The 24,302-nt window shown below is 37.9% G+C and overlaps 1 protein-coding gene across 1 annotated transcript in view; it reads left to right on the top strand.

Annotated features, from left to right (window-relative positions):
• QPCT (glutaminyl-peptide cyclotransferase) overlaps positions 1–23,932 on the top strand; it is a 36,866-nt gene extending 12,934 nt beyond the window's left edge. The window contains exons 2-7 of the mRNA XM_027865370.1: positions 2,761–2,907; positions 7,287–7,565; positions 16,502–16,678; positions 17,857–17,956; positions 19,593–19,709; positions 23,263–23,932. Of these exons, the coding sequence (XP_027721171.1) occupies positions 2,761–2,907; positions 7,287–7,565; positions 16,502–16,678; positions 17,857–17,956; positions 19,593–19,709; positions 23,263–23,408 (966 nt within the window). The 3' untranslated portion in view covers positions 23,409–23,932. The remainder of the gene's footprint in view (positions 1–2,760; positions 2,908–7,286; positions 7,566–16,501; positions 16,679–17,856; positions 17,957–19,592; positions 19,710–23,262) is intronic.
• The last annotated feature ends 370 nt before the right edge of the window (positions 23,933–24,302 follow it).

The raw sequence follows: 24,302 nt of genomic DNA, 5'->3' as shown, positions 1-24,302 counted from the left end.
ACTGCCGCTCAGAACTGTGACCCAGATCCAAGCACAGGTAAAGCAAGAGATTCCTGCCTCAGCACTGGCAAAGAGATCCTTGCAATCCCACTCTGATCAGCCACTGGATTCCCCCTCAGTCTGTGGTCCAGAAGCTCAGAAGCCAGCCACTGCCCTCGGGGCGGCTGAGATCTTGCTTCTTCTCTCATCGCAGTAACAGACTTTTCCCACTGACCTTCTAAGCTGTCTTTGGTGTCTGTGGGTTGAGAAGTCTGGAAACTGCCACAGCTGCCTGCGATTCAGTCGTCTGAGCCCTGCTCCAGGTTGGCTGCCACCTGCACGCCTACGCCGAACTGCGCTCCTCTCCCAGCCTGGCGCGATATACCTTTCCGATCAGCCATCCAGGTTGTCTTGGGCTGGAAATTTGTTTTACTCTGTTTTTTTTTTTGTGGGTTCTGCTGCTTTAGAATTTGTTTAGAGCCATTTTTGTAGGTATTTGGAGGGGTTTGGGGGAGAGCTCTAGCAAGTCATTGCTTTCCCTCCGCCATCTGGGCTCCACCCCAGTTGTTCCATACACTTTTCTTATTGGACCCTGCCACACCTGAATATTCAGCCTAATTTATCAGCCCTTGTTGCCACTGTCCAAAGAAGTGTCTCTAAAAGAATTTAAGTTCTTCAAATAGTCCCCTGTGTATTCACATTGGTCTCTTTAGACAAGTATCCCTTTTTTATTGATTGGAATTTTTTGTCACCTTCAGGATTTGACTTTGAACACTTCCCTTCCCTCCTAGTTTAACTTCATATTTCTTCTTTTATGTCCTGATGATTAACTGTTAGAATTCTCATCACGACTTCTACTTCTTTTATGTCTCTTTGAGAGTGGGTGGTTGAAGAACGGGCATCTGATCTGGCATTAGTTCCTGAGAAGGGAAGAGGACATTCTCTTCCATTGTTATCCTTCTCTTTGCAGTCTTCCTTCTCCTTTGCTTTGATCCCCATGACTTTTGGTTCCAGTGACCAAAACTCAGTAAAGTATTATTAGTAGTGCAGTTTTGTAGCTTTTGTGGATTGACCTGAGAACCTAATCACCATTTATAACAACGCTGTTTCAAGGTGGAATGCTTCATGACTTGCCCGTGACTGATTATCATTCATCTCTAAGATACTGTTTGCTCTAGTCAGGGATAAACCTGAGTGATGGGAAGGTCGTCTGATTATATCCTCCCACACGCAAACAGGAAAATTCAGCTCACAATCTAAAATAGGAAGCAGTGATGTGGACTAATGACACTAAACAAATGAACAGGTAAAGTTTTCAAGAAAGGCTGAATTGGCATATACAGAGAATAAAGTAAAAACGAGAAGTTGGGTGATTTCAGTTATGAAAGATCTGTGATAACACTGGTATAGCTATTCCTTCTCCAGTGCAAATCACAACCCCTCCTCACCTTAGTGGACAATCATCATGAACTGACTGTGATCAAATACGTTCATTACCAGTGGCTAAAATTCTGGTGATGAGCCTTTCTGGGGGGATTCATACTCAAATCCTTTGCAGCTCCCTAGGAGCTGTTATTTAGAGTCTGTTTCTGTTAGCACAGCCATTGAGCAGCTAATGTGACCTTCGCACTGCATTGAGTAGGATTTAAATGGAGAAATTATTGTACATACTGGAGTTAAATCTAATGTGTTGAAATGTAGCACCAAAAATGTTCTGGGAAGAAAATAGGTTCTCTACTAAACATTTAGAAAGAAAGGAGGATCTATATATTTTCTGTATTTCTTTATACAATTTCCAGCTCTTCATATGACATATACGTAAATGGGCAGTTTGTAAATATCATTAAAAGGGACTGACAATTATTTCATCATTATCTCCAGTGTCATAATAAAATGTGATGCATGAATACAATGTAATGTTAAAAACCACATCTTTGAATGTTGTGTACATCTAGAATTTTAAATAAAGGTGTGCCTCAGTTCATGTGTCCCCAAAAAGACTGAATGTTAATTGAACTCTTGTAATTGAATCATATTTTATATACAATTGGATAGATCACCAAATGGATGCTATCATAAAGAAGTTTGCAACGTGTTGAATCATTTCTGTTATGTGATCATGTTGTTGTTCAGTCATTTTTTCAGTTGTGTCTGATTCTTCATGACCCTATTTGGGGTTTTCTTGGCAAAGATGCTGGAGTGGTTTACCATTTCTTTCTCCAGCTCATTTTACAGATGAGGAAACTGAGGCAAACAGGGTTAACTGACTTGCCCAGGATCACACATCTAGTAAGTGTCTGAGGCCACATGTGAACCAGGAAGATGAGTCTTTTTGACACCAGGCCTGGCACTCTATCCATCATACCACTTAGCTTCCCATTATGATTAGAAATGCATTTGGAGATATGGAAGTTCAAACATATGCATAGTTTCCTTCAAAGGGTATATCAATGTGTTTATTTTATTACTCTTATTCCTACAAAGGAGTAGAACTCTTAGTATACTCACTTAAGGTGACTGCTGATTATAAATGTTAACTAATAATCCTGAGCTTGTTAGATCATGTATTTTAAAATTAAAGCAAATTGCTAAAATGATCAGTTCTAAGTTTTGGTTTAAAAATTTTTAGATTTCATTGCTTAGTGGTAAAAATTACTTGTAAATGATCTTTCTATTTTTAATGTAGAAGGGAATAATTTTGCAATTCTATGTTTAAGTGAAATTCTTAAGCACATTTTGGTGTGACGGTTACCCATTTTTAAATTTTTTCTTAATATTCAGAATCAACATCAGCCAGCTATTTTGAATACAACTGATATCCAGAAAATTGCAGAAGGCACAAATATTTCTGAAATGTGGCAGAATGACTTAAAACCACTACTTATAGAGAGATATCCAGGATCACCAGGAAGTTATGCTGCTCGTCAGGTAAGAATTTCTAGGAATATTTTATGCTAAATAAATGATACAGATTTTTAAAGCCAATTTGGAATCTTGTTCTAATAGTAAGAAATATTTGGGCTAATGTCTAAATTGTCTAATGTTTGTATTATCTAAATTTTTTCAACAATCACCAAAATGATTCAGCTAAGTGCCAAAACATGCAATGATCTATTCTGAAAATTTGTTTTGTAAATGGGGAACATTTAGCATTACAGTTCTATTTGTCAACAAAAGCCATAGTAATACATTTGGAAATGCTGAATTGGTGATATCATGGTCAACATTAGCAACTGAATTAGCTGGCTAATCTTAATTTTAGCCTTTGTCTGATGTGTAGACTATTCATTTACATTAACAAGAATGCCGAGACTGCTTTGGGAAGGTCCCATTTTAGTTGAATTTCCTGTAGAAGATTTATAAGAGGACTTAATTAAGGATCATATAGGATCACGAAGACCTCTCCATGTGGATTGTATGTAATCTGTACTGCTGGACAGAGTTCCCACATTGATGGCATCACAAACATATTAATATAGCGTATATATAGAAGATTAAATTTTAAAATGGTAATGTTTTGGAAATTCAGTTACTGTACTAGACTCTTTTCTTATGCTTGACTTAAATTTCAGCGATTTTTCAAAATCTGGAAATCATTTAACTAAAGTTGCTCTCTACAAAGTTACCAGTGATTTTTTAAAAATTTGCTTAATTGAATAGCCTTTTCTCAATATGCTTCCTTCTTTACCACTCTGCAAATTTTGACACAGTTGATCACCTTCTTCTCCATAATGCTCTCTTCTCTTACATCTTTTTGTGACACTTCTCATTCCTGGTTCTCTTTCCACCTGTCTGATCATTCCTCACATTCTCTGAATGATCTTCATCTAGGTTGACGTAGGCAAACTGTGGCCAAAGGGCCATCTCCTGATGCCTATTTTTGTATGGCCTGCAAGCTTAGGATGATCTTTACATTTTAAGATACTCCCACCAAAAAAACTTTATTTAAAAGTCAAAAAAACATTTTTAGTTCATGGGTCACACAAAAAATAGGTGATGGGCTAGATTGGCCCAATGGCTGCACTTTACCATATTTTGCTGATCCCTGGTCTAGGTCATGCTCACAGACCATGGATATCCCCTAAGGTTCTGTCCCAATTCTTCTTCTTTCCTCCCCCTATACTATCTCATTTTATGATCTCATAAGCTCCTATGGATTAAATGATCATTTCTGTGCAGGTAATTTTCAGATCTCTTTGTCCATCCCTAATCTCTCATTTCTCATATTAAATTTCCTACAGACATATCAACTTGGATGTCACATAGACATCTACATGGCCTGGCCTCTTCCTACCATTACAGTTTTCTTATGCCTTACTGTCTTCCACACACACTTTGATCCAGTGACACTGACCTCCTTGCTGTTCCTCACACAAGACACTCCATCTCCTTACTCCATGCATTTTCACTGGCTTGTCCTCCATTCCTAAAATGCCCTTCCTCCTCTTTTCTTCCTCTTGACTCTCTTGTTGTTGTTGTTGTGGTTCAATTGTTTCAGTCATTTCCAACTCTTCATGACCCCATTTGGGGTTTTTTTGGGGGCAAAGATACTAGAGTGGTTTGCCATTTTCTTCTCCAACTCATTTTACAGTTTAGGAAACTGAAGCAAACAGGGTTAAGTGAGTTGCCCAGGGTCCCATAGCTAGTAAGTATCTGAGGCCGAATTTGAACTCAGGAATATGAATCTTTCTGACCCCAGGCTCAGTGCTGTATCTACTGTGCCACCTTACTGCCCCTTGGCTACTCTAGCTTTCTTCAAATCTCAGCTAAAATCCCACCTTTGACAGGATGATTTTCTCAGGTCCTCTTAATGCTAATGTCTTCCCTCTGAGATTATTTCCAACTTGTCCTCCATGTATCTTGAATGTGCATAATTGTATGCATGTTTTCCCCCCAATTATACTATGACATCCTAGAGAATAGAGGGATTGTTTTTGTGTCCCAGTACTTAGCACAGTGCCTGGCATATCTTTGGCACTTAACAAATACTTATGGCCTTATTTGTGTATAAATACTATAGAATCTTATTAATAAACTTAAATATCTAAGTCCAAATGTTGAAAAGATACTTTCAAGCTATAACACTGTAAAGAAACCCTTCATTGTTTTCTTTTCTATAGATTTAGGGTGATTCTAAAATAAAGTCTGTAGTTCTTACTGCCCAAAGAGTCCTCCTTTTTACTGTGAGGAGTCCAGAACAGTATGGCTGCTTCAGGCTTTACATTATCTATCTATATGGTAAGGGTATAGTGGCAGCTATTTCCCTATTCAAGGGATTCTAGTGACAGGTGATCAGCTTCTCTATCCTACTGCAGAGAACAGCACCTGAAACTCACCAGATGAGTCTTTACTAGAAAAACATCAGATCAGGAGAAAAAAACAACAACTACCCTTCAGCTAATAGACTTGGTGGACAATTTGATTCTTTCTATAGAAACTAGATATTTAGATAGCTTTAAATAGTAACTAAAAAGGGTCAATTCAGTGAATCCTGATAAGCCTTTTGCTACTGTTCTTTGATTTTAGTATCTTCATAGCTTTTAAAAGTCTTTACTGAAAACCTATTTCCCAGCTAAGGAGTGAATTTGCAACATTATAACTACAGTTGTGCCATGCTATCAGAAATCCCGTTTTCCATCCTAGCGTGTTTTGTGAAAGACATTCAGGCTGCCATTGTTAACGAAGACAATTTCTCGAGTAATACACCATCTGTCTACCAGATGTTCTTCATGATACACACTTTCTTTAAATAAAGATAGCCATTTACATGGAGCACTGAGAGGGATACAAGGAATTGTAAGTCATGATTGCTGCTCTCAGGGACCTTGTTAACATTTTTAAAATATGAGACTAGGCAAAGGCTTATAGGGGTTAGGCTAGAGCCTGAGCTGAGTCAAGGCATTTGTATCCTGTCGTTAAGGCTTAAAATTGTTCTTCCCATGTCTTATTGTTCACGGGAAACTTTGAGCCTTCTTGGTAATACACTGGATGACTTGTTAAAAAACTTTAATATGTACATATTGAGAATAAAATTTTTCTGACGTTAAAGTATGTCTTTTTTTTTTTTTTAAGAGAAGCATCATGATATAGTAGATGTAGAACTACCCTCAAAGTCAGGAAGAACTGGGTTTGAATCCTACCTGCACACATCGAGGCTGTATCTATTATGTACATGCTTCTTTGCATATTGTCACCCCCTGAGAATATGAGCTTCTTGTGTTTTTATCTTTATTTGTATGCCTAAGGCTCAGCATGGTTCCCGGCACAGAACAGGTGCTTAATTAATGCTTCTTGGATGACTGACTGGCTATGTGATCACAGGCAGAGTCACTACCACTCAGAACTCAAGGCAACTCTCTAAGATTCTAAAATACAGAGAAGGTGCTGATCTGAATTGGTGGAGGGAGTTTTTTCTTTACCTTTTGAGTTCCTTGTACAATGAAATCACAAGTCTATTCCCTCTCCCTATCTATTTTTTTAAAAAAGTAGTTTTATAAAGGATTCTTTTTGATTGTGCTCCTCTGCATATTTTGCCTTAGACAGCAACTGACTTCGCCTTTCCCATAGTCTTGTATCTGATTCCTGTATACGTGGTTCCGGATGGACCACACATCTTACATGACCTAAAACGTTAGTGAGCTACACAGATCTCAAATGTATAAGCCATGGACCTAGAAACACAGCACCATAAAGTGTTGACATGTGAAGAACCTTAGAAAGCATCTAATTTGATTATTCATTTAATAATTAAATCAATCCCTTCATTTACAGATGAGGAAACCAAGGCCCAAAGAAATTCAATGATTTGCCACGTCATACTGCATGTTACCGGCCAGACTAAAATCAGACCACAGACCCTTGACTCTTGGTGCAGTTCTTACTTCATTGTATCACATAGTGCCTTGCCCTCCCTTCTCCCCCAGTCCTTGCTATTTTTTCTTCTTTGAAAAATTTCCCATTCTATCTCAATTGCTACAAATTAAGGGAATCACTTTGTCAGTTACCTCCCAAATAATGGGCATCATTGTCAACAAATATTCATTAAAAATTGCTATATGCAGTACACTGTGCTCAGTACTAGAGATACAAGAGGTATTAGAGAGAGTGCCTGCTGTCAGAATTTAGTTTGTCTCCAGACAGAGAGCACATATGTTATAGAAAGACATTAGAAAGTCAGGGTACACGTAACTTCTTAAATGTTTCTTCTTGGCTTCCTAAAGTGTAAAACATTAAAACACTTTGCAGCTGAAAACTATGTCTATCTAGACCAGAGGCACTCATTTCTCTCTCTCTCTTTTTTTTTCTAGCACATCATGCAGAGAATTCACAGACTCCAAGCCAACTGGAACTTAGAAGTGGATACATTCTTGAGTTACACACCCTATGGATACCGGACTTTTTCCAATATCATCAGCACCCTTGACCCCAATGCCAAACGCCGCTTGGTACTTGCTTGCCACTATGACTCTAAGTACTTTCCACAGTGGGACAGCGGAATATTTGTGGGAGCCACCGATTCAGCAGTACCCTGTGCGATGTTGCTGGAGCTGGCCCGGGCCTTGGACAATCAACTCCTTTCCCTGAAGGTATTTGTTTTCCTCTTGTTGATTTAAGTGAACAGCTAGCTTACCAGCTGCTCAGAATGAATTCTAGAGTCCTAGGAGATTAAAACGGGCATTCAGAAACAGTCTTCAGGTACATTTCGTACTTTTAAAAAATGACGTTATAACATGAAATGCTGTTGAAAAAATATTAATTTGAAGATTATATCCTTTGAGGCACTTTCTGCTGTGAATAGATTCATCTAATTTTCAGATGTGGGGGGCGTTAATCACTTTTACATTGTTCAGATTTATTTGCTAGGTGAATTAAATCCAAAAAAAAATTTAAGGAACACAATCAAATGAGGTGGGTTGAAATGGGTATAACTCAGAAAAATATGTTCATTTCATGTTGTTTACATAGCTATTTTATTTATCACAAACTTTTGATCTGAGAGGTGGAAGCTTTTGAGTGCAGCTCCTAAGTTATATCATTGGTAAAGCACTTTTAGACTTAATCTAGATGGAAAACATGAAGCAAAAGTATGGCATTGTTATTATCTGTGAAATCTTAGCTCAATTATGGGTAGTATAGCAGAGCTTTTGTTACACTCTCAGCTCAAAGTACCCAAGGGGCTCTCAAAAGTGATTTCTGTCTCTGTGTTCTTAAGAGCATATTGAAAAAATAAAATGTGCTAGAGTGAATGAAGGTATTTTATTCCAATATCACTTATAACCAAAGTAAACAAAACAAAGTGAAAAAAAAGTCTAACTTTGTTCACAGGTAATAAATAGCCTGTTTTCTTGAAACTTGAGGGAGAATGCTGCTATTAGCTTAATGGGGAAAGGAGGTTAAAAAAACTTATCATGTAATAGAAGCAATAAAGACATTTAGCTCTCTTTTATTGGATATACTACACTTGAAAAAAACACAAAACGTTTGTAGATTGTTCACTTTTCTTCATTTCTTTTTGAGTTGTTTTTGGCTTTTTCTTTAGTCTAGTTGCAGTCTCATTCTCTTGTTTGCCCAAATTAATAGCATGGTTTATTTTTTCACTTTAGTAGGACCTAAGTGAGTAGTTTTGGGGCTATGTAGTATATTTTCATTTTTATCATTACATTTTGACCAATAGGGACCTGAAAGAGGAACTTGAAAACTCATCCACATTGGGTTATGCATCTATCTTAAAAGGGGCAGGGTTTTGTCTGGTACTTAGTTAGATCTGATTCATTATACTTTAGATCTAGTGAAAATCTGTTTTCTGATGACCAAACATGGGAGGGGCTTCAAAAACCTTTAAAATCTCATCCATAGAGTCATAATATCACCAAGGTAAAGCCTCTGTGAGCCAATGGAAAGAATGCTAGCTACCGAGTCAGAAAACCTAAGTTTCAATTTTGTCTATGCTACTTCTTAAGTCTGTGCTACTCCTTGAGACTTTGAACAAGTCATTTAATGTCTTGGGGCCTCAGTTCCTCATCTGTAAAATGAGAGGTTTGGACTAGATATCTCCTGAAGTGTCTTCTGGTTCTAAAGCTGCTATGCTGTTACTCATCCTCGTGTGGTGTGATAAGCAGGATTATTGGAAGCTATGCAAGTCAGAATGTGAACTGTGGCATGTTTGACCCTACTGGAAAGACACTGGATAAAGTACTAGAAACAGATCAAATCTTCTTTCTGAGGAGCAAATGAATTGGGTGTGGAACAGCTCATTACTAGAAGATTGGCTACTAGGTGATAGATTCTTTGGTCATGGCAATCTATGAAACTAAGTAAACTAAGTAAAAAATTTTAAATGGTCTGTCTGTTGCAACCCCATCCTGCTTCTGCAGAGATGATGGAAAACAGAAGAGTAGTGAATGTTAAGAGTCATCCAGTATTTAGACTGTTACCAGTAACTTAACTCTTAAAGATAGACCAAATTTGAGGTCTTTGTCCAAAAATCAGTCCAATGATCTTTGTCCAATCAATATACTATTGTATATCTTAAGGACAACTCAAACTCAGCAAGTCCAAAATTGAACTTGGTATCTTTCCCCCAAAACCTACCCCTCTTTTGAACTTCCCTATTTCTATCAAAGGCATCATTTTTCTCTCCATCAGAGTCAATAAACATTTATTAAGTGCTTACTGTCTGTCAGTGCTAATTACTCAGGATGTGTATTTTTTTAAAAAAGGCTTACGACAGTCTCTGGCCTCAAGGAATTCACAATCTAATCAGGGAGACAACACATAAAAAAAGCAGAAAAACAAGAGGTGGGAGAGGTTACCTTCTAGGGGACATGATAAAGTCATGAAGTTGAAGTGGGACATGATCTGAGGAGGTATGAGTTTCTGAGTTGTTTCAGCTTGCAGAATAATGAATTTCTGGAGTTATGAAGTCCATGAAGTAGCTGGGTAGGAAATGAGGAGAAGAATTCCCTGGGTACCATCCTTAAATGGAGGACAATCAGGGAAAAACTCCCCGATATCTGCCTCCCGTCCTCTCCCATCAGATGGATGTACTGAGTACTGAGGAGGTATGAGTTTCCGAGCTAATTTCCTCTTGTGGGATGATGAGTTTCTGGAGATGAGGTTTATCTCGGTGTCATCAACAACTTCTTAGTTTCATAGTTTTAGCAAAGTACCTGGCACGTAATAAGGGCTTAGTAAATGCTTCTTTATTTGATGCACTCCACAAAACCCCAGAAAATCAGTGGTCGTGTCTTGTTGCTACCACCACAAATCTCTCATTTCCTTCCTCTTTCTCCATTCACACAGCCACTACCCTAGATCAGATCCTCATTTCTTGCTTAAACTATTGTAATAATCTTCTAATTTGTCTCCCTCCCTCAAGTGTCTCCTCTCTCCAATTCATCCTTCACACAGGTGTCAAATTGTTTTTACAAAAATGCGAAATCGACCATGTCACTCCCTTACTTAATAAACAGGAGTGATTCCTTATTACCTCCGGGGTGAAAAAAAACTACTCTTTATATGATAAAGAGTCTACGAAAAGACTTTCGCCATTTGTCCCCATCTAGCCTTTATAGATATTATGCATTGCTTTCCTCCATGTACACTGTGATTCGGATAAACTGTCCTTCTTGCTGTCCCTTATAATGAATTTCTACCTCCTATTTCCATGCCTTTGCACCGGGTATTCACCATACCTAGAATGCCCTTCATTGTCATCTCCCTTTCTCAGAATCCAATCCCTAGTGTCCTTCTAGGGTCAACTCAAGAGCTGCCTTCTACATGAGACTTCTCTTGATTCTTCCTTCCTTCACCCCTTGCTGCTTGCTAGTGCTCCATTCCATCCCATTTTACCTATTTTGGGGGATCAATTATGTATATACCTATAGATCTACATATCTGTCCTGGCCAGATTATATACTCCATGAGGGCCAGGGTTGTTTTTACTTCTGTCTTAGTGCCTTACACGTAGTAAGTGATTAATAAATGCTCATTGTTTTATTACTTGATATTAGAATAATTGAACCACATTAATACTGATATTCTAATAATAATGGAAACCAGATAGCAAAAAGTTGTTGAATGAAATGAAAAGATAGTTTATAGGTTCTTCTTGGGGAAGCATACTAAGGTGTTGGTAGATTTGATTTCACTGTGTGTCCAAAGATAGTTGGGACAATAAATCCTCTTATCTTGTGGTACTCCTGATGAGCCTAAGCTAAAAGTTAATTGTAGTGTTTATACCAACATTTGCTGTAGAAAATGAAAATATAGAGAAATCCTTTGAATAACTTGGCAAGATTCTTCAAACCAAATCAATATATGCTTTTACCAGTGACTTTATTGTGGAGGTGGGTACAGGGGAAGATGATGATATCATGTTGGAAAATATGACTCAAGATTAGGAGATATAATAGACTAAAAGCTTCAGAAGACTCATGCCTCTGTGTCTGGAATACTGCACTCAAAAAGAGGAATGGAAGGTCCTGGACATGATGAGCACTAAACAACATCATAAAATAATGAATTGGCTATGCCTCAACAGATAGGAAATGAGTAGTTACTAATGTGGGAGTCATGTTAGAATCAGATGTTGACAGGTGGTCAAATTATTGACTGGTTAGATAAAGGTTAAAAGAAGATCATATTAAAAGAAAGGTTAATGATGAGAAGACATGGTGTGCAATTGCAATAATTTCAACCTGCCCTCATCAAGCAAGCCACCAGTGACAAAAGAAGGGCAATGAAGAAAACATATATATTGACTCAGATGATCACTATTTCCTGTGAAAATTGAAACCACATAAAGAAATTGTCATAATGAGGAGGCCAAAAGAGCATAATAGAAGCCATTCTGTCTAGCCAATAATTGCTGTCCTTGTAAAGAGGAGAGAAGAGGAGAGAGAGAGAGAGAGAGAGAGAGAGAAAAGGAGGAAAGGAAAAGAGAGGAGAGGGAAGGGAAGGGGAGGGGAAGAGAAGAAGCAGCTATGGGAAATGCCAATTTAGAATACAAATTCATATAAAAGACTGTGCAAGAAGATAAATAAAGACTGCAAGTAGTATTGCCTCATAAAATGTCAAAAGGCACTGGAACCACAAGCAACCTTATGGCAAAATTGGCATGAAACCCAACTAAGCCATGTTATCCCAAGAACATTAATGGATGGATTAATGGGAACAGAACATGAATATAAAATGAAGCTAGTCTGTCAGCGTTTCTATAATAACCAATTTTTATAATCAATTTAGACTCTAATACCTATATACTTGATATGCTGTATGAAGAAATGGAGATAGCATGTAAGAAGTTGGGAAGACTTGCTGGACCAGACCAAGAACACACTAAAGAATATGTACTAGAGGCAACACAATTTTGAAGTTGTCAAGGGATTGTTTTTTCACAAGATTGTTTAGGGAGGGATAGATACCAAAGGAATGAAGAAAGGGATCACAGCCTATATTTTTATTTTTAAAAAGGCGATAGAGAGGATGTCAACAATTACTGATCTACACGCCTCCTTTCTTATCATTACATGATGCAGCACAGTGCCTGACACACATAATAGACACTTAATGATTGGTTGATGACTTGACTTGACTTTATATAATCTTTATAGGTATCTTTTTATGAAAGTGAAGCAGCAGTCTTGAATGATTTTCTGCAATAGACCCATATTTATAGTCACAAAATTGCCCAAAAGGTGCATGAAATATAAAATCCCTCTGTGATTATTGTTTGTTAATTTAAAAAAAATAAACCAAATACAGCAAAATGTACTGGGATCATCGAAGGCCTCTTGGTAAATACAACAGCAGAGATACTCTGGTTTGATGACCCTCTGATTATTAACATCAAGAGAGGCATGAAAGAGGGAGGCATATGTTTGCCAAATGCATTTGTTGTTGTCGTGCAGGAAGTCCTGTTGAGAGTCCAAATGAGAGATTCCTTGTAGATGATGACATCTTCCAAATGCCCTTGCTAGTACAGGATAGTGTATTGACTATATCAAGTCCCAGAAAAGGTCATCTAATCCAACTTTAATTGCCTATCAAACTAGGTAACTTGCCAAAGGTCAGACAGTAAGTAACAGAGCTGAAATTCTAATTTAAGTTCTCTGATTCTAGATTCAACACTCTCCAGTGTACCTTTCTGCCTCCCCAAATGTAATACAAATGCATTACATTGTAAAGTGATACAAATGTATTATATTAATGTAATACAAGTGGCTCAAAGTTCAATAGAAAGTTTCCTTCTAGAGTATAGGCATAAAGACAGATGTGTCATGGTGGGAATGAGCAGCATTCTACTTGTAATTCTTCTATAACCAGTGAGTAGGTAGTGCTGGGGAGAAAGATGAAACATGATAGCCCGCAAGTAGGGGTCTTCTGCTGGAAATCATGCAGGAGAAATATGAGAAGAGGAGATTGAGGTGCAGTTTCCAAAGCCATACATAATCTGGCATAGATAATCCAGAATTTCTAATGAAGTGAGCAAAACAGAGTCCCACAAACGTGGAGGATTTGGAAATAGGTCACAGTGAGCTCATAGTAAATCTTGGTAGATAAAGCAGGACGTAGGGTTTGATTTAATATGCTTTTCTTCAGTGCCTGCTCACAAATGAGTGCGTGACTTAAGGTACCCTAGATGAGCATGTAAAATGATTCCAGTGAATACTGGAGGTAGGTGGTCTATCTCTTAGTGAAAAAGAGTTGGGGCCATCAGCTAACCATGAAACTAAGTTAAGTGGGTATACAGATATGAAGAGACAATAGATCTAGAATAGTCAATGAAGAGAATTTTTTAGGAATCAACAAAAAAATGAATAAAAGAAATAACAAATAGCAGCATGAGCTCAGTTGAAATTGGGCAATGCATATTTACCATAAATCAACTCTGAACAGTTTTCTTCTTTCTTCAGAAGTTGTCTATAGCCTAGGAGCAGCAGTGGAGAAAGGTAATAATGGAAATGATCCAAAGTTAACAATGGTGGGCATAGTGAGCTATTGGAGGGTATGGGAGACTAGGATGGTGATAAAAGCTGCATTGGAATAGTAGGGTAAAAGAGTATAAAAAGTATAGCCAGGACATGGCTAATGAACTGAAAAGAATGAGATTGGATGGTTGGTGATCCAAACCAAGAGAGAGTGTCAGGTTCAGAGATCTCAAGGGTGATGATAAGGTCTAATGATGATAAGGCTTTGCTGGTTCATGGCTAATATGGAATAAAGATGAAGATTGACAGAATCAAGAAGGATAAAGAACCAATGGGTCACAACATCAGTTGGAGGAAATCAATATGGGGAGTTAAGTCATGATAGTGGGAAATAGGACAGAAATATAAAACAGAAGTCAGATGTTGAAATGATCCCTGGTGGACCATAGAAAATGAATAATAATTTGAGCAGGATAGTTGTAGATGAATAACATAGATTTCAAATAATGAGAAGCAGAGGACAGGATTTTAAAAGTCTGGAAAGGACACTGAAGAGTAAGGGGAAAAGTCAATTCACTTTTCTGACATCCATTGATTAGGAACAAGTTATAGGATGGAGGATTGTTGGTAGAAGGTAGTGGGGGATGTGGTATTATCAGGTAATAGCTGGATTTTTGTTAGTGAGTAGATGTAAAGGTGAATAAGGAATGTAATAAGAATTTATTAAGAGTTTACCATGTGCTAGGCATGTGCTGTGGGTTACAAATATTATCTCATTTTTTCCTTACTTACAAGAACTTTATAGAGTAGACACTATTATGATTCCCATTTTACAGTTGAGAAAACTGAAACATACAGAGATTAAGTAGTTTGTTCAGACAGCTAATAGTTTCTGAGACCAGATGTGAACACGGATCTTCCTGACTCTAAGACCAAGTAAATGACAAATAAGTTCTAATGTATTTCTTTACTTTTCTTAAAAAATTTTGTTACTTGTTGCTTATTTGCTATATACATAATATATGTATGTCTACATATATGTGTATATGTATACACCCACAGTATAAAGTACATGTATATTTTATAGATATATATACATGAATTCAGTTCAATTAAGCATAGTGTTTTACACATAGTAGGAACTTAATGGTGCTTGACAATTGAAATTAATTTAATGTTGAATTGAACTGAATTCATGTATATGTATCTATAATAATATACATATACTTTATGCTCCTACCTCTGATAGGAGGAAGGGGAGGGATACTAGAGAAAACTATTATGGTATGGGAAACTAAGACATCAATAAAAAACTTAATAAAAATAAAAGAAAGAGTAGACAATGCCTTTTCTAAATAACTTATTATTAAAGTCAAGATCATGAAGGCAGAGAAATGAAGCTAGTATAAGAATAATGGACATAGGAAAGAGGGGAATGATTAAAGGACAGCACAGAACATTGAGGGTGAAGGGCAGGTGCAGTATGAATGAAGTAGTGAGAGAGGTGGAAAGGCAAGAGTTTTGATAAAAGAGGGAAATTTCAGAATTCTGCGTTTTGAAGGTAGAGCAGTTTCAAGTGATAGTTTAAGGAAGTTATCCAGGTACTGAAGTCACTGGGATATGTGGTACAGGGGAGAAGGATTTTTACCTAGGTAGGAATTGGTCCAGATTGAATTTTAGAACAGGGGTTCTAAACCTAGAATCCATGGTCTGTGAACTCAGAAGGGAGAAAAAAATTACATCTTTACTTCCACTAAACTCTAACTGAAATTTGGCATTTCCAAATATAAATTTAAAAAATTTATTCTGAGAAAGTATCTATAGTCTTTATCAGACTGCCCAAAGGGTCTATGATATAAAAAAAGGTTAAAATTCCTGGTTTAGAGGTTGGGATTTGTTAGCCATAGGACAAAAGGAATAACAGATAGACAGACACTTACAGAATGAAAAGATCCCAAATTCCTAAGGGACAGTAATCTAAGGGAAAATATTCCAAAGGGCAGTAATCTCCAAACTACTTACTGCTACAGAAGCCCATCATTTTAGCACTGATATTATTTCAGTGATGTGATATGACTGAGAATCACGAAGACTAGGTTCTCAGAGGAATCAAAATTACAAGTTATCCAAAAGCTGTTGAATTGCAGCAATGATGACATCTGCAAGAATCTGTGTATGTAACATTCAACACATGTGCCTGGGAGAGGAGGTCAACTGCTAACATAATTAGAATGAGAGCTGACAGAGGTGGAGCCCAAGTATGCTAGTGGTACTCTAAGGAACCAGAGGAATACCTCTAGCATGTTGGACAGATCCTATATGGAGAATTTATGGTAAAACAAGGACAAAAATTGCATAGGATGAGAGAGTGAAGCGAAGTTGGGATCTGGATTGGTGGAGGAAGGATCTATATTTGCTGGACCATAAAGTATAAATGTGTGTGTGTGTGTGTGTGTGTGTATGTGTAAGATTACATTTTCTTTTTCTTTATAGTTTTTCTTTTCAAATTTTAAAAAAAAGTCTTAGGTAGTAAAGTTATTTTTATAAATAACCTTCACTCTATTTATTTATTTATGTGTTTATTAAATCAGAACTCTTCAGCCTCCAGGCCAGATCTATCTCTCCAGCTTATTTTCTTTGATGGTGAAGAGGCTTTTCTTCACTGGTCTCCTCAGGATTCCCTCTACGGCTCTCGGCACTTAGCAGAGAAAATGGAATTTACTGCACATCCTCCCGGAGCAACAGATACAAACCAACTGCATGGCATTGTGAGTGGGGGAGATAGATGGATATATGCATGCATTCGCTTACAATATAATATATGTACCCACACATATGTACATGTGTGTATGTATATGCACCCACACATATGTACATGTGTGTATGTTTATACATCTGCATCTACATACCTATACATATATACACACATACAATTTGGAAGATACCTAGAGGTCATATAGTCTAAGACCTGGCCTAAAAAATCCTCGCTGATCTCCCTACACAGAGAAAGGGAAAATCTAGTTTTGTTCCATAGTACTCCATTCTTATTTTGCATATGAATGTAGAAGAACATATTCCCATTTCTTTTAAGATCGTCTTTAAGACTGGAGTAAATGAATTCTCTTTACTTTCAATCTAGGGCTACATGGAAGGGAATGGGAGGTATATATGTGTAGCAGTTATGGAATGTGAATGAATGAAAAATTTCTAAGGCACTTCAAAATTCTTCTGTGACCCTGACACATGCCTTGTCACTCTAGTTTCTTATCATTCCTCTTAGGGACAAGACATTCTAGTAGCAACAGTATATGGACTTCAAAGCATCTGGAACCAGGAAGGAGGAGCTGTAGGGGAAGGTGTCTGACCTCTGGACATGGCAGGCAAAGTTATTTCTGTGTTAACCTCAAAATGGGATTTCATTTTGCCATTCCAAATAAAAATAATAAGCATTTCTTCTCCACTAAATTCCTACTTTGGCATCTTACCGAGGTGTGTCTGGGGGACCCTGAATTCTCAAAGGCTAGCTATGCCAGCAGAGCACAAAAGTCTAATAGCTATTCCTCCTGGAACAGCCTAGAGTATGGGGTGAGCTACCTATGCCTGTCATCTGAGGGCCTGAGTATGTAAAGGCTTATCACCAGAAGGTTGGCCACTAGGTAATCATTTCTTTAGGCCACCAATACTCATGAAGATGCCGTATTGAAATATAGATAGGTTGCAGTTTACAAATATGTATACATATGCATATATATATATATATGACATCCTAACCTTCCAATATAAAGTGAGACATATCACCTATGCAACTGTTGATAATATATGTGTAATACATTTGTTCATTTACACCTCCTCCACCATAGGATCACCAATGATTAAAATATTGAATTCATATATGAGAACAGTCTACAACAATGATAAAACAATGGTACATTTTTTTCTTTCATAGGATTTGCTTGTATTACTGGATTTAATAGGTGCTCCAAACCCAACCTTTCCTAGTTATCTTCAAAATTCTCTTCGATGGTATAGAAGACTTCAGGCAATTGGTAAGATACTACTAGTATTGTATATTACGATGGGCCAGATTCGTACTAAACAAATTGCTACTCAGATGAATATGTGATTTTATTGACGGTGGTGTTTTCAATGACACAGATCACAAAATATCCATGTTTGTCCTTTCTGTAGGACGCTTGTCCATATGTTCCCTTAAGTTTGCTGTAGGAGTCCTACCCAATGTGATAAGAACCTTCCTTGAGTTTGCCTGACATCCAAGGGATATCAGTGGAGCATATACATTCTTCTTTTGTGACTAGGAATCTTATTTGACTTTTCTTCCCTTTTTTTATGCCATCTTCTTTTTACACCTCACTCCCTGACACACATATTCTCTGTAATCCAATGATTACAAGCCTCCTGTCTGTTCCACAAACAAAACACTCCATTTCTTGACTCTGGGCATTTTCTTTGGCTATCTCCCATGGCTGGAATCCTCTCCCTCCTTATCTCCATCTACTGGTTTTCTTTAAGTCCCAACTAAAATTACATCTTCATCATTGTATACCCGTGAAACCTGGACAGTCTACCAGTGCCATGCCAGAAAATGGAACTGCTTCCATTTGAATTGTCTTAGCAAGATTACCTGGCAAAATGAGGTACTGAACACTGAGGTCCTCTGAACTGCCAAGCATTCAAACTCTACTGCAAAGAGCACAACTCTGATAGGCAGATATTAGGCTGCCTAAATGAGGGACAGCCAGGTGGCGCAGAGGATAGAGCATTGGCCTTAGAGTCAGGAGGACCTGAGTTCAAATCCGGCCTCAGAAACATGATACTTACTAGCTGTGTGACCCTGGGCAAGTCACTTAACCCCAATTGCCTCACAAAAAGAAAGAGTAAAAGGGTCAAATCATCAAAACTTTTATGCTGATCATCAGTGGGATTAGGCCTAAGAGTGACAGCTAACACTCTCAGACTGGTATGATGGGGAGATCTAGTCTTGAAAAGAAAAAGACTACTATGAAATTCCCCAAATGCAAACCAATCATTCTTTTCATCACTTTTGCTTCTGAGATGACTGTCTTTCTGTTGTTCTTGATATCTCTGTGATGCCTCTGAAAACTCAATGGACTGGCCATCCAATAGCCTGTTATAGTTATATGTAGTTATACTATATATAGTATTTTTCATCCATTTAGTTTTTCCCATATATATTACCAATCCAATATCTTTTGAGTTATCTCTATTCTCACTGTCATCTTTCTAAGTCAGAGGCTCTTAACCTAAGATCTGTGAGGGGTCTGTGGATAGATTCTGGGAAGTCCCTGAACATGGTTAGGAAACATAATTACATCTTTATTTTAATATAATTGGGTTCCTTTGTAATTCTATGTATTTATTTTATGCATTTGAAAGCATTATTATAAGAAGGGGACCGTAGATGTCAGTAGACTTCCAAAGGAGGTCCATGACACAAAAAATGTTAAGAATCTCTGACCTAAGTAAAGCCCCTCATGTGGTTATTGTGGTAAGTCTGGTTATGCTATCTATTTACAATAAAGGCTTTCAGAATGATGCCAGAATTGTTGAAGAGACCCAAACCTCTTTGCTTATGAACTCACTTTAAGCTCTGAACAGATATTCCCACAGCTGCTTACCTGGTGTTTCATTTGTGAATTGCAGAAAAAAAGCTACATGAATTGGGTTTCCTTCAGGATCATTATTTGGAGACACAGTATTTCCAGGGTCGTATGTACCGAGAACAAATTCAGGATGACCATATTCCATTTTTAAGAAGAGGTAACAGATGTTTTTTATAGCATTACAAATTTTCATTTCATTCTAGGATTCAGAATAAGGAATCATGATTAGTGATTGTACATGAACTTTCTATATCAAATACAACCAAAATAAAGTCGGTGCAACCAGATATAATCATTTTTAGATGGTATTAGAAAGTATATTATGTTTAAGGAAAAGAACACAGTCCACTCTGGAGTAACCAAATGTTCTTTCTTCCTGATTATAATGTATTCAAAATTCAAATCAATATCAGAAGTTGATGAATAAAAAACGTGTAAGTATTTTAACCATACAAAGCAAGCTAACAGGATTTGAAAGACAACACAGTAAAACAACAGCAGAGAGCACAGATTTTAATAAGGATTTATTGGAATTAAACATTTTTGACTCAACTTCAGTTGCCATGTGGTGATTGATGGTTTGCCTATGTACTGAGAGGTTAGCTGCTGAAAAGGCACAGCTGGAGTCAGGCAAGAGAAAATGAGCTCAGAATGAGGGCTCCATATAAATAATGAGGGCTCCCCCTCAGCCCAATCCTTACCCATTCCAGAAGAGTGAGTGGAAAGAGGGGCCAACGTATAAATACAAGTCCATGATCATCCTGTAACTTGCCCATCTCTAGTCAATGGAGACTTCCCTATAAGGTGGGCAGTTGTTTTTTCCCCTTCAGTTCACATGGATGTCTCAGAAACCTCTCAGCTGCCTAGAATTTTCATGAAGAATTCCAGCCATCCCAGCAATAACTTTCAAACACCACAACTTCTGCTCATACACAGTGTCTTCAAAGAGGGAATTTACAATGTGTCATTTTCCAGTAAAACTTATGAGTTAATGGAAAGCTTCTGGAGAGTGTTGAGAGAGATGCCACATGTTTAGATGACAAGTCAGCATACAGCTCTGTTAGGGATGGCAAGATATAAGAACCCTTTCTATGGGGAGAGGATGCTAGAGATCCCATGTCTTAAAAGGGAGGAACTGACATTGCTTGGTCCTTCTCATGACCTGCTTGATCAGTCAGTGTATGACAGGGCTATCTCTAAGGATTTTTAAAGTGTCAGAGATAGTTCTGGATTGGGGCAACTAAGTAGTGCCATGGATAGAGCACTGGTCCTAGAGTCAGGAAGACTCATCTTCCTGAGTTCAAATCCAGCCTCAGAGACTTACTAAGTGTGTGACCCTGGGCAAGTCACTTAACTGTTTGCCTCAGTTTGCTCATCTGTAAAATGAGCTGGAGAAGGAAATGGCAAGCCACTCTATTATCTTAGTCAAGAAAACCCCAAATAGGGTCAAGGGTCAGATACAACTGAAAAACAATTGAATAACAACAATAACAATACATACATAAGGATCCCTGTGGACCAAGTATTGACTTAGTTTTAAAATATGGTGTTATCTATACTTTTTTGTATGATTATTTATTTGGTTAAATGTTTCTCAATTACATTCTAATCAAGTTCCTCATTATTGTGGGCTGCATGCAGCCTGGTCCTGTGTCTACTGTAGGTGATAGGGAACCACTGGAATTGATTGCATAGAAGTGTTATGGTTACACTAGGACTTTAGGTAGAGCAATTTGACCGCTCAGGGTCAGATGAACTAGAGCAAGGGTGGGGAACCTGTGACCTTGAGGCCACATGCTGTCCTCTAGGTCCTCAAGTGTGGCCCTTTGACTGAATCCAAACTTCACAGAACAAATCCCCTTAATAAAAGGATTTGTTCTGTAAAACTTAGACTCAGTCAAAAGGCCTCACCCAACGACCTAGAAGGCCACATGTGGGCTCGCGGCCACAGGTTCCCCACCCCTGGATTATAGCGTGAAGAGATTTGAGGCAGGGAGACCCACCAGCAGCTATTTGGTAGTCCAGGTATGAGGTGATGAGGGCATGCACCTGGGTGGTGGCAGTGTCAAGAGGAGAGAAAGGGTCATATACAAGAGAGGTTGGAAATATAGACATAATAGGACTTGGTAACTTATTGGCTATGGGGTGGGGGAAGGCTGAGAAAGGGTGAGAAGTTGAGGATAACACCTAGGTTTCAAGCTGAGTGACTGGCACAATGGCGTTAACCTCAATAGGAACAGGGAAGTTAGGAGTGTGAATTAGTTAATCTTCAAGGTCCCTTTCAACTTTGATGGTCTCTTCTTTGGTTAGAGCAAGTTCTAGGGCAGCAATAAGACAGATAAGCACAAGTCAAGGCAGATAGACCTACTAGAGGTCAGTGCACACACGGCCAGGTGAGGAGCCAGTGGGACACAAATACCAGAAGACAAGTCACAGATAGTCAGGAATTGGGAAATCCAAAGGAACTGAAGAAGCAGAAGAAACAATATAGAACACACCCGAGGCATCAGCACCAAGATCTCACCAACCAAGGCCCAGTTCTGTCTCTGGCTGGAAGCTTTTTATAAGCAAAATGCCTTGGACAAAGTAGGCACCCAGTGTGTTTAGATTGAATTGAAAAAGATGCCTGCTAGAGTAAGAACAATCACCAGGGCAGAGATAGCTCAGAACTTAGTTGAGTGCAGGTAAATGGGAGCATTTGAGGGTGAAAATGAAGCAGATTTTGACATGTGGCTCTTAGCACAAAAAATATTTCAAGTAAGAAGGACCACTGCTCTTCTTAGTTGTTTTTTTTTTCCCTGCTGTAGTGGAGAGAACATTGGAGACAGGAGACCTGGCACTAATACTTAATATCTGGTTAGCATGGACAAGTCACTGAATCTCTCTAGGCCTCAGTTTCCTTATGTGTAAAGGGGAACAATAATAATAATAATAATTCCTACTTTAGAGGAGTGTTATGAAGAAAAGGCTTTGTAGACCTTAACCTGCCCCAGAAATAGGAGCTATTACGGCTATAGTCTTTACAGTTAGCAACATCTAAGCTTTACTTTTCTCAATGATCACATGAAATTAGAGAATCATTGCTCCTAGGCATAAATTAGGTCCCATGAACACTTGTCTCTCTATCTGTCTCTCTCCACATATCACATTCTATATTATACTACAGTCATTTATGTACATGATTTATCTACTGAGGCAGCTAGGTGGCACAGAGGATAGAGCACTGGAGTTGGAATCAGAAAACCCTAAGTTAAAATCCAGCCTTAGACACTTATTAGCTCTGTGGCCCCTGAAGGAAGTCACTTAGCCTCTGTCTGTCTCAATTTCCTCATCTCTAAAATGGGGTTAATAATAACACCTACCTCCTAGGGCTGTCTTGAGGATAAAATGAGATAGTCTTTGCATAGTGTTTTGCAAACCTTTAAGTACTATATTAATGCTTACTAACTATTCTTATTACTAGTTTCTAAACTCTCTGAGGTCAGGGAGTATCTTATTGATCTGTATATTTCAGCATAGCAGAGTTCCTTGCACATAGTAGGTACTCAATCAAAATTTTCATTCAATTCTGCAAAAATAGAATGAGTAACTCTGCTGCCTTTATGTGCTTTGGTAGCTCCATTTAAAATTCTACTTGTAGTACAACAGTTCTTTAGTTTTCTCATTGCATGAAGTGCTTACTTGTTTACAAATCAATTCTTTCTTTTTAGGTGTTCCAATTCTACATCTGATACCCTTTCCTTTCCCTGATGTCTGGCACACAATGGATGACAATGAAGAAAATCTGGATAAGCCAAGTATCAACCATCTCAACAAAATCCTACAAGTCTTTGTGTCCGAGTATCTTCATTTATAATATGCACATTATGGTGAAGGGGGATTAATTACTTGCAGTGTGGTGTCAGACATTTGTGTCCACTTTTAAATTCTTACCCTAACAAAGTTCTGTATGGGCAATTCCTATAGAAACTTATTCTATAGATGGTCTTGAATATGTAGTCCTTAAAATCTACACTCTTTCTGGGTCCTAAAAGAGCCTCATTCTTTAATTTCCTCCTAGAGGCAAAGGCATAAAACATTCAAAGGAATAGCCTTAAACCTCCCCAGATACCCAACAACTGGAACAAATTAAGTGCACATATTCAGTTCCAAGGTCTCCAAACAATACTTAATGATGATGTTATGTGCAATTTGTAGAGTTAGTTTTGTGATTTTTCACACATTGAAATTAATTTCATATAAGACAAAGTAGAGATATAGTTGAAGGAACTCAAATTCTCTTTGAGAAATCATTGTGGGGTTTTGTTTCTAGGGGTGTGTATGTTTTGTGTGTGTGTGTGTGTGTGTGTGTGTGAAAATTAAAATCAGAACTAAATCCTGTGTTGTGAATTTTTTTTTTAACTGGAGAATTATATTGCACAATTTTAAGCAGTTTTGAACTATTTTTTTCCTTTTTGATCATGGAATTTAGAGCTGGGAAAGATCATCTAATCTATAGGTTCCCAAAGTGGGAGATAGCACCCCCTGGGGGGGCGCTGGAATGATCCAGGGGGGTGCTAGTAGCCTCAGGTGCAATTGGGGGGCATTGAATAAAAATAAAGAGGCAGTGAAAGCATAAGGAAAGAAGAGAAGAAAATTTTGAAAAACCATCCATACATATTTCATCTGTTGTGTAACAGAGTTGAAGTCATAGTGATTAAGTTATTTGCCAAATAAACACACAAAATGCATGCTATAACCTATCAGTGGT

This window comes from Vombatus ursinus, unplaced genomic scaffold (genome assembly GCF_900497805.2).
Source record: "Vombatus ursinus unplaced genomic scaffold, bare-nosed wombat genome assembly UNPS02014778.1, whole genome shotgun sequence".
NCBI classification, from domain to species: Eukaryota; Metazoa; Chordata; class Mammalia; order Diprotodontia; family Vombatidae; genus Vombatus; species Vombatus ursinus.
The sequence above is the reverse complement of the archived record's forward strand: the minus strand, read 5'-3'. Positions and strand labels throughout refer to the sequence as shown.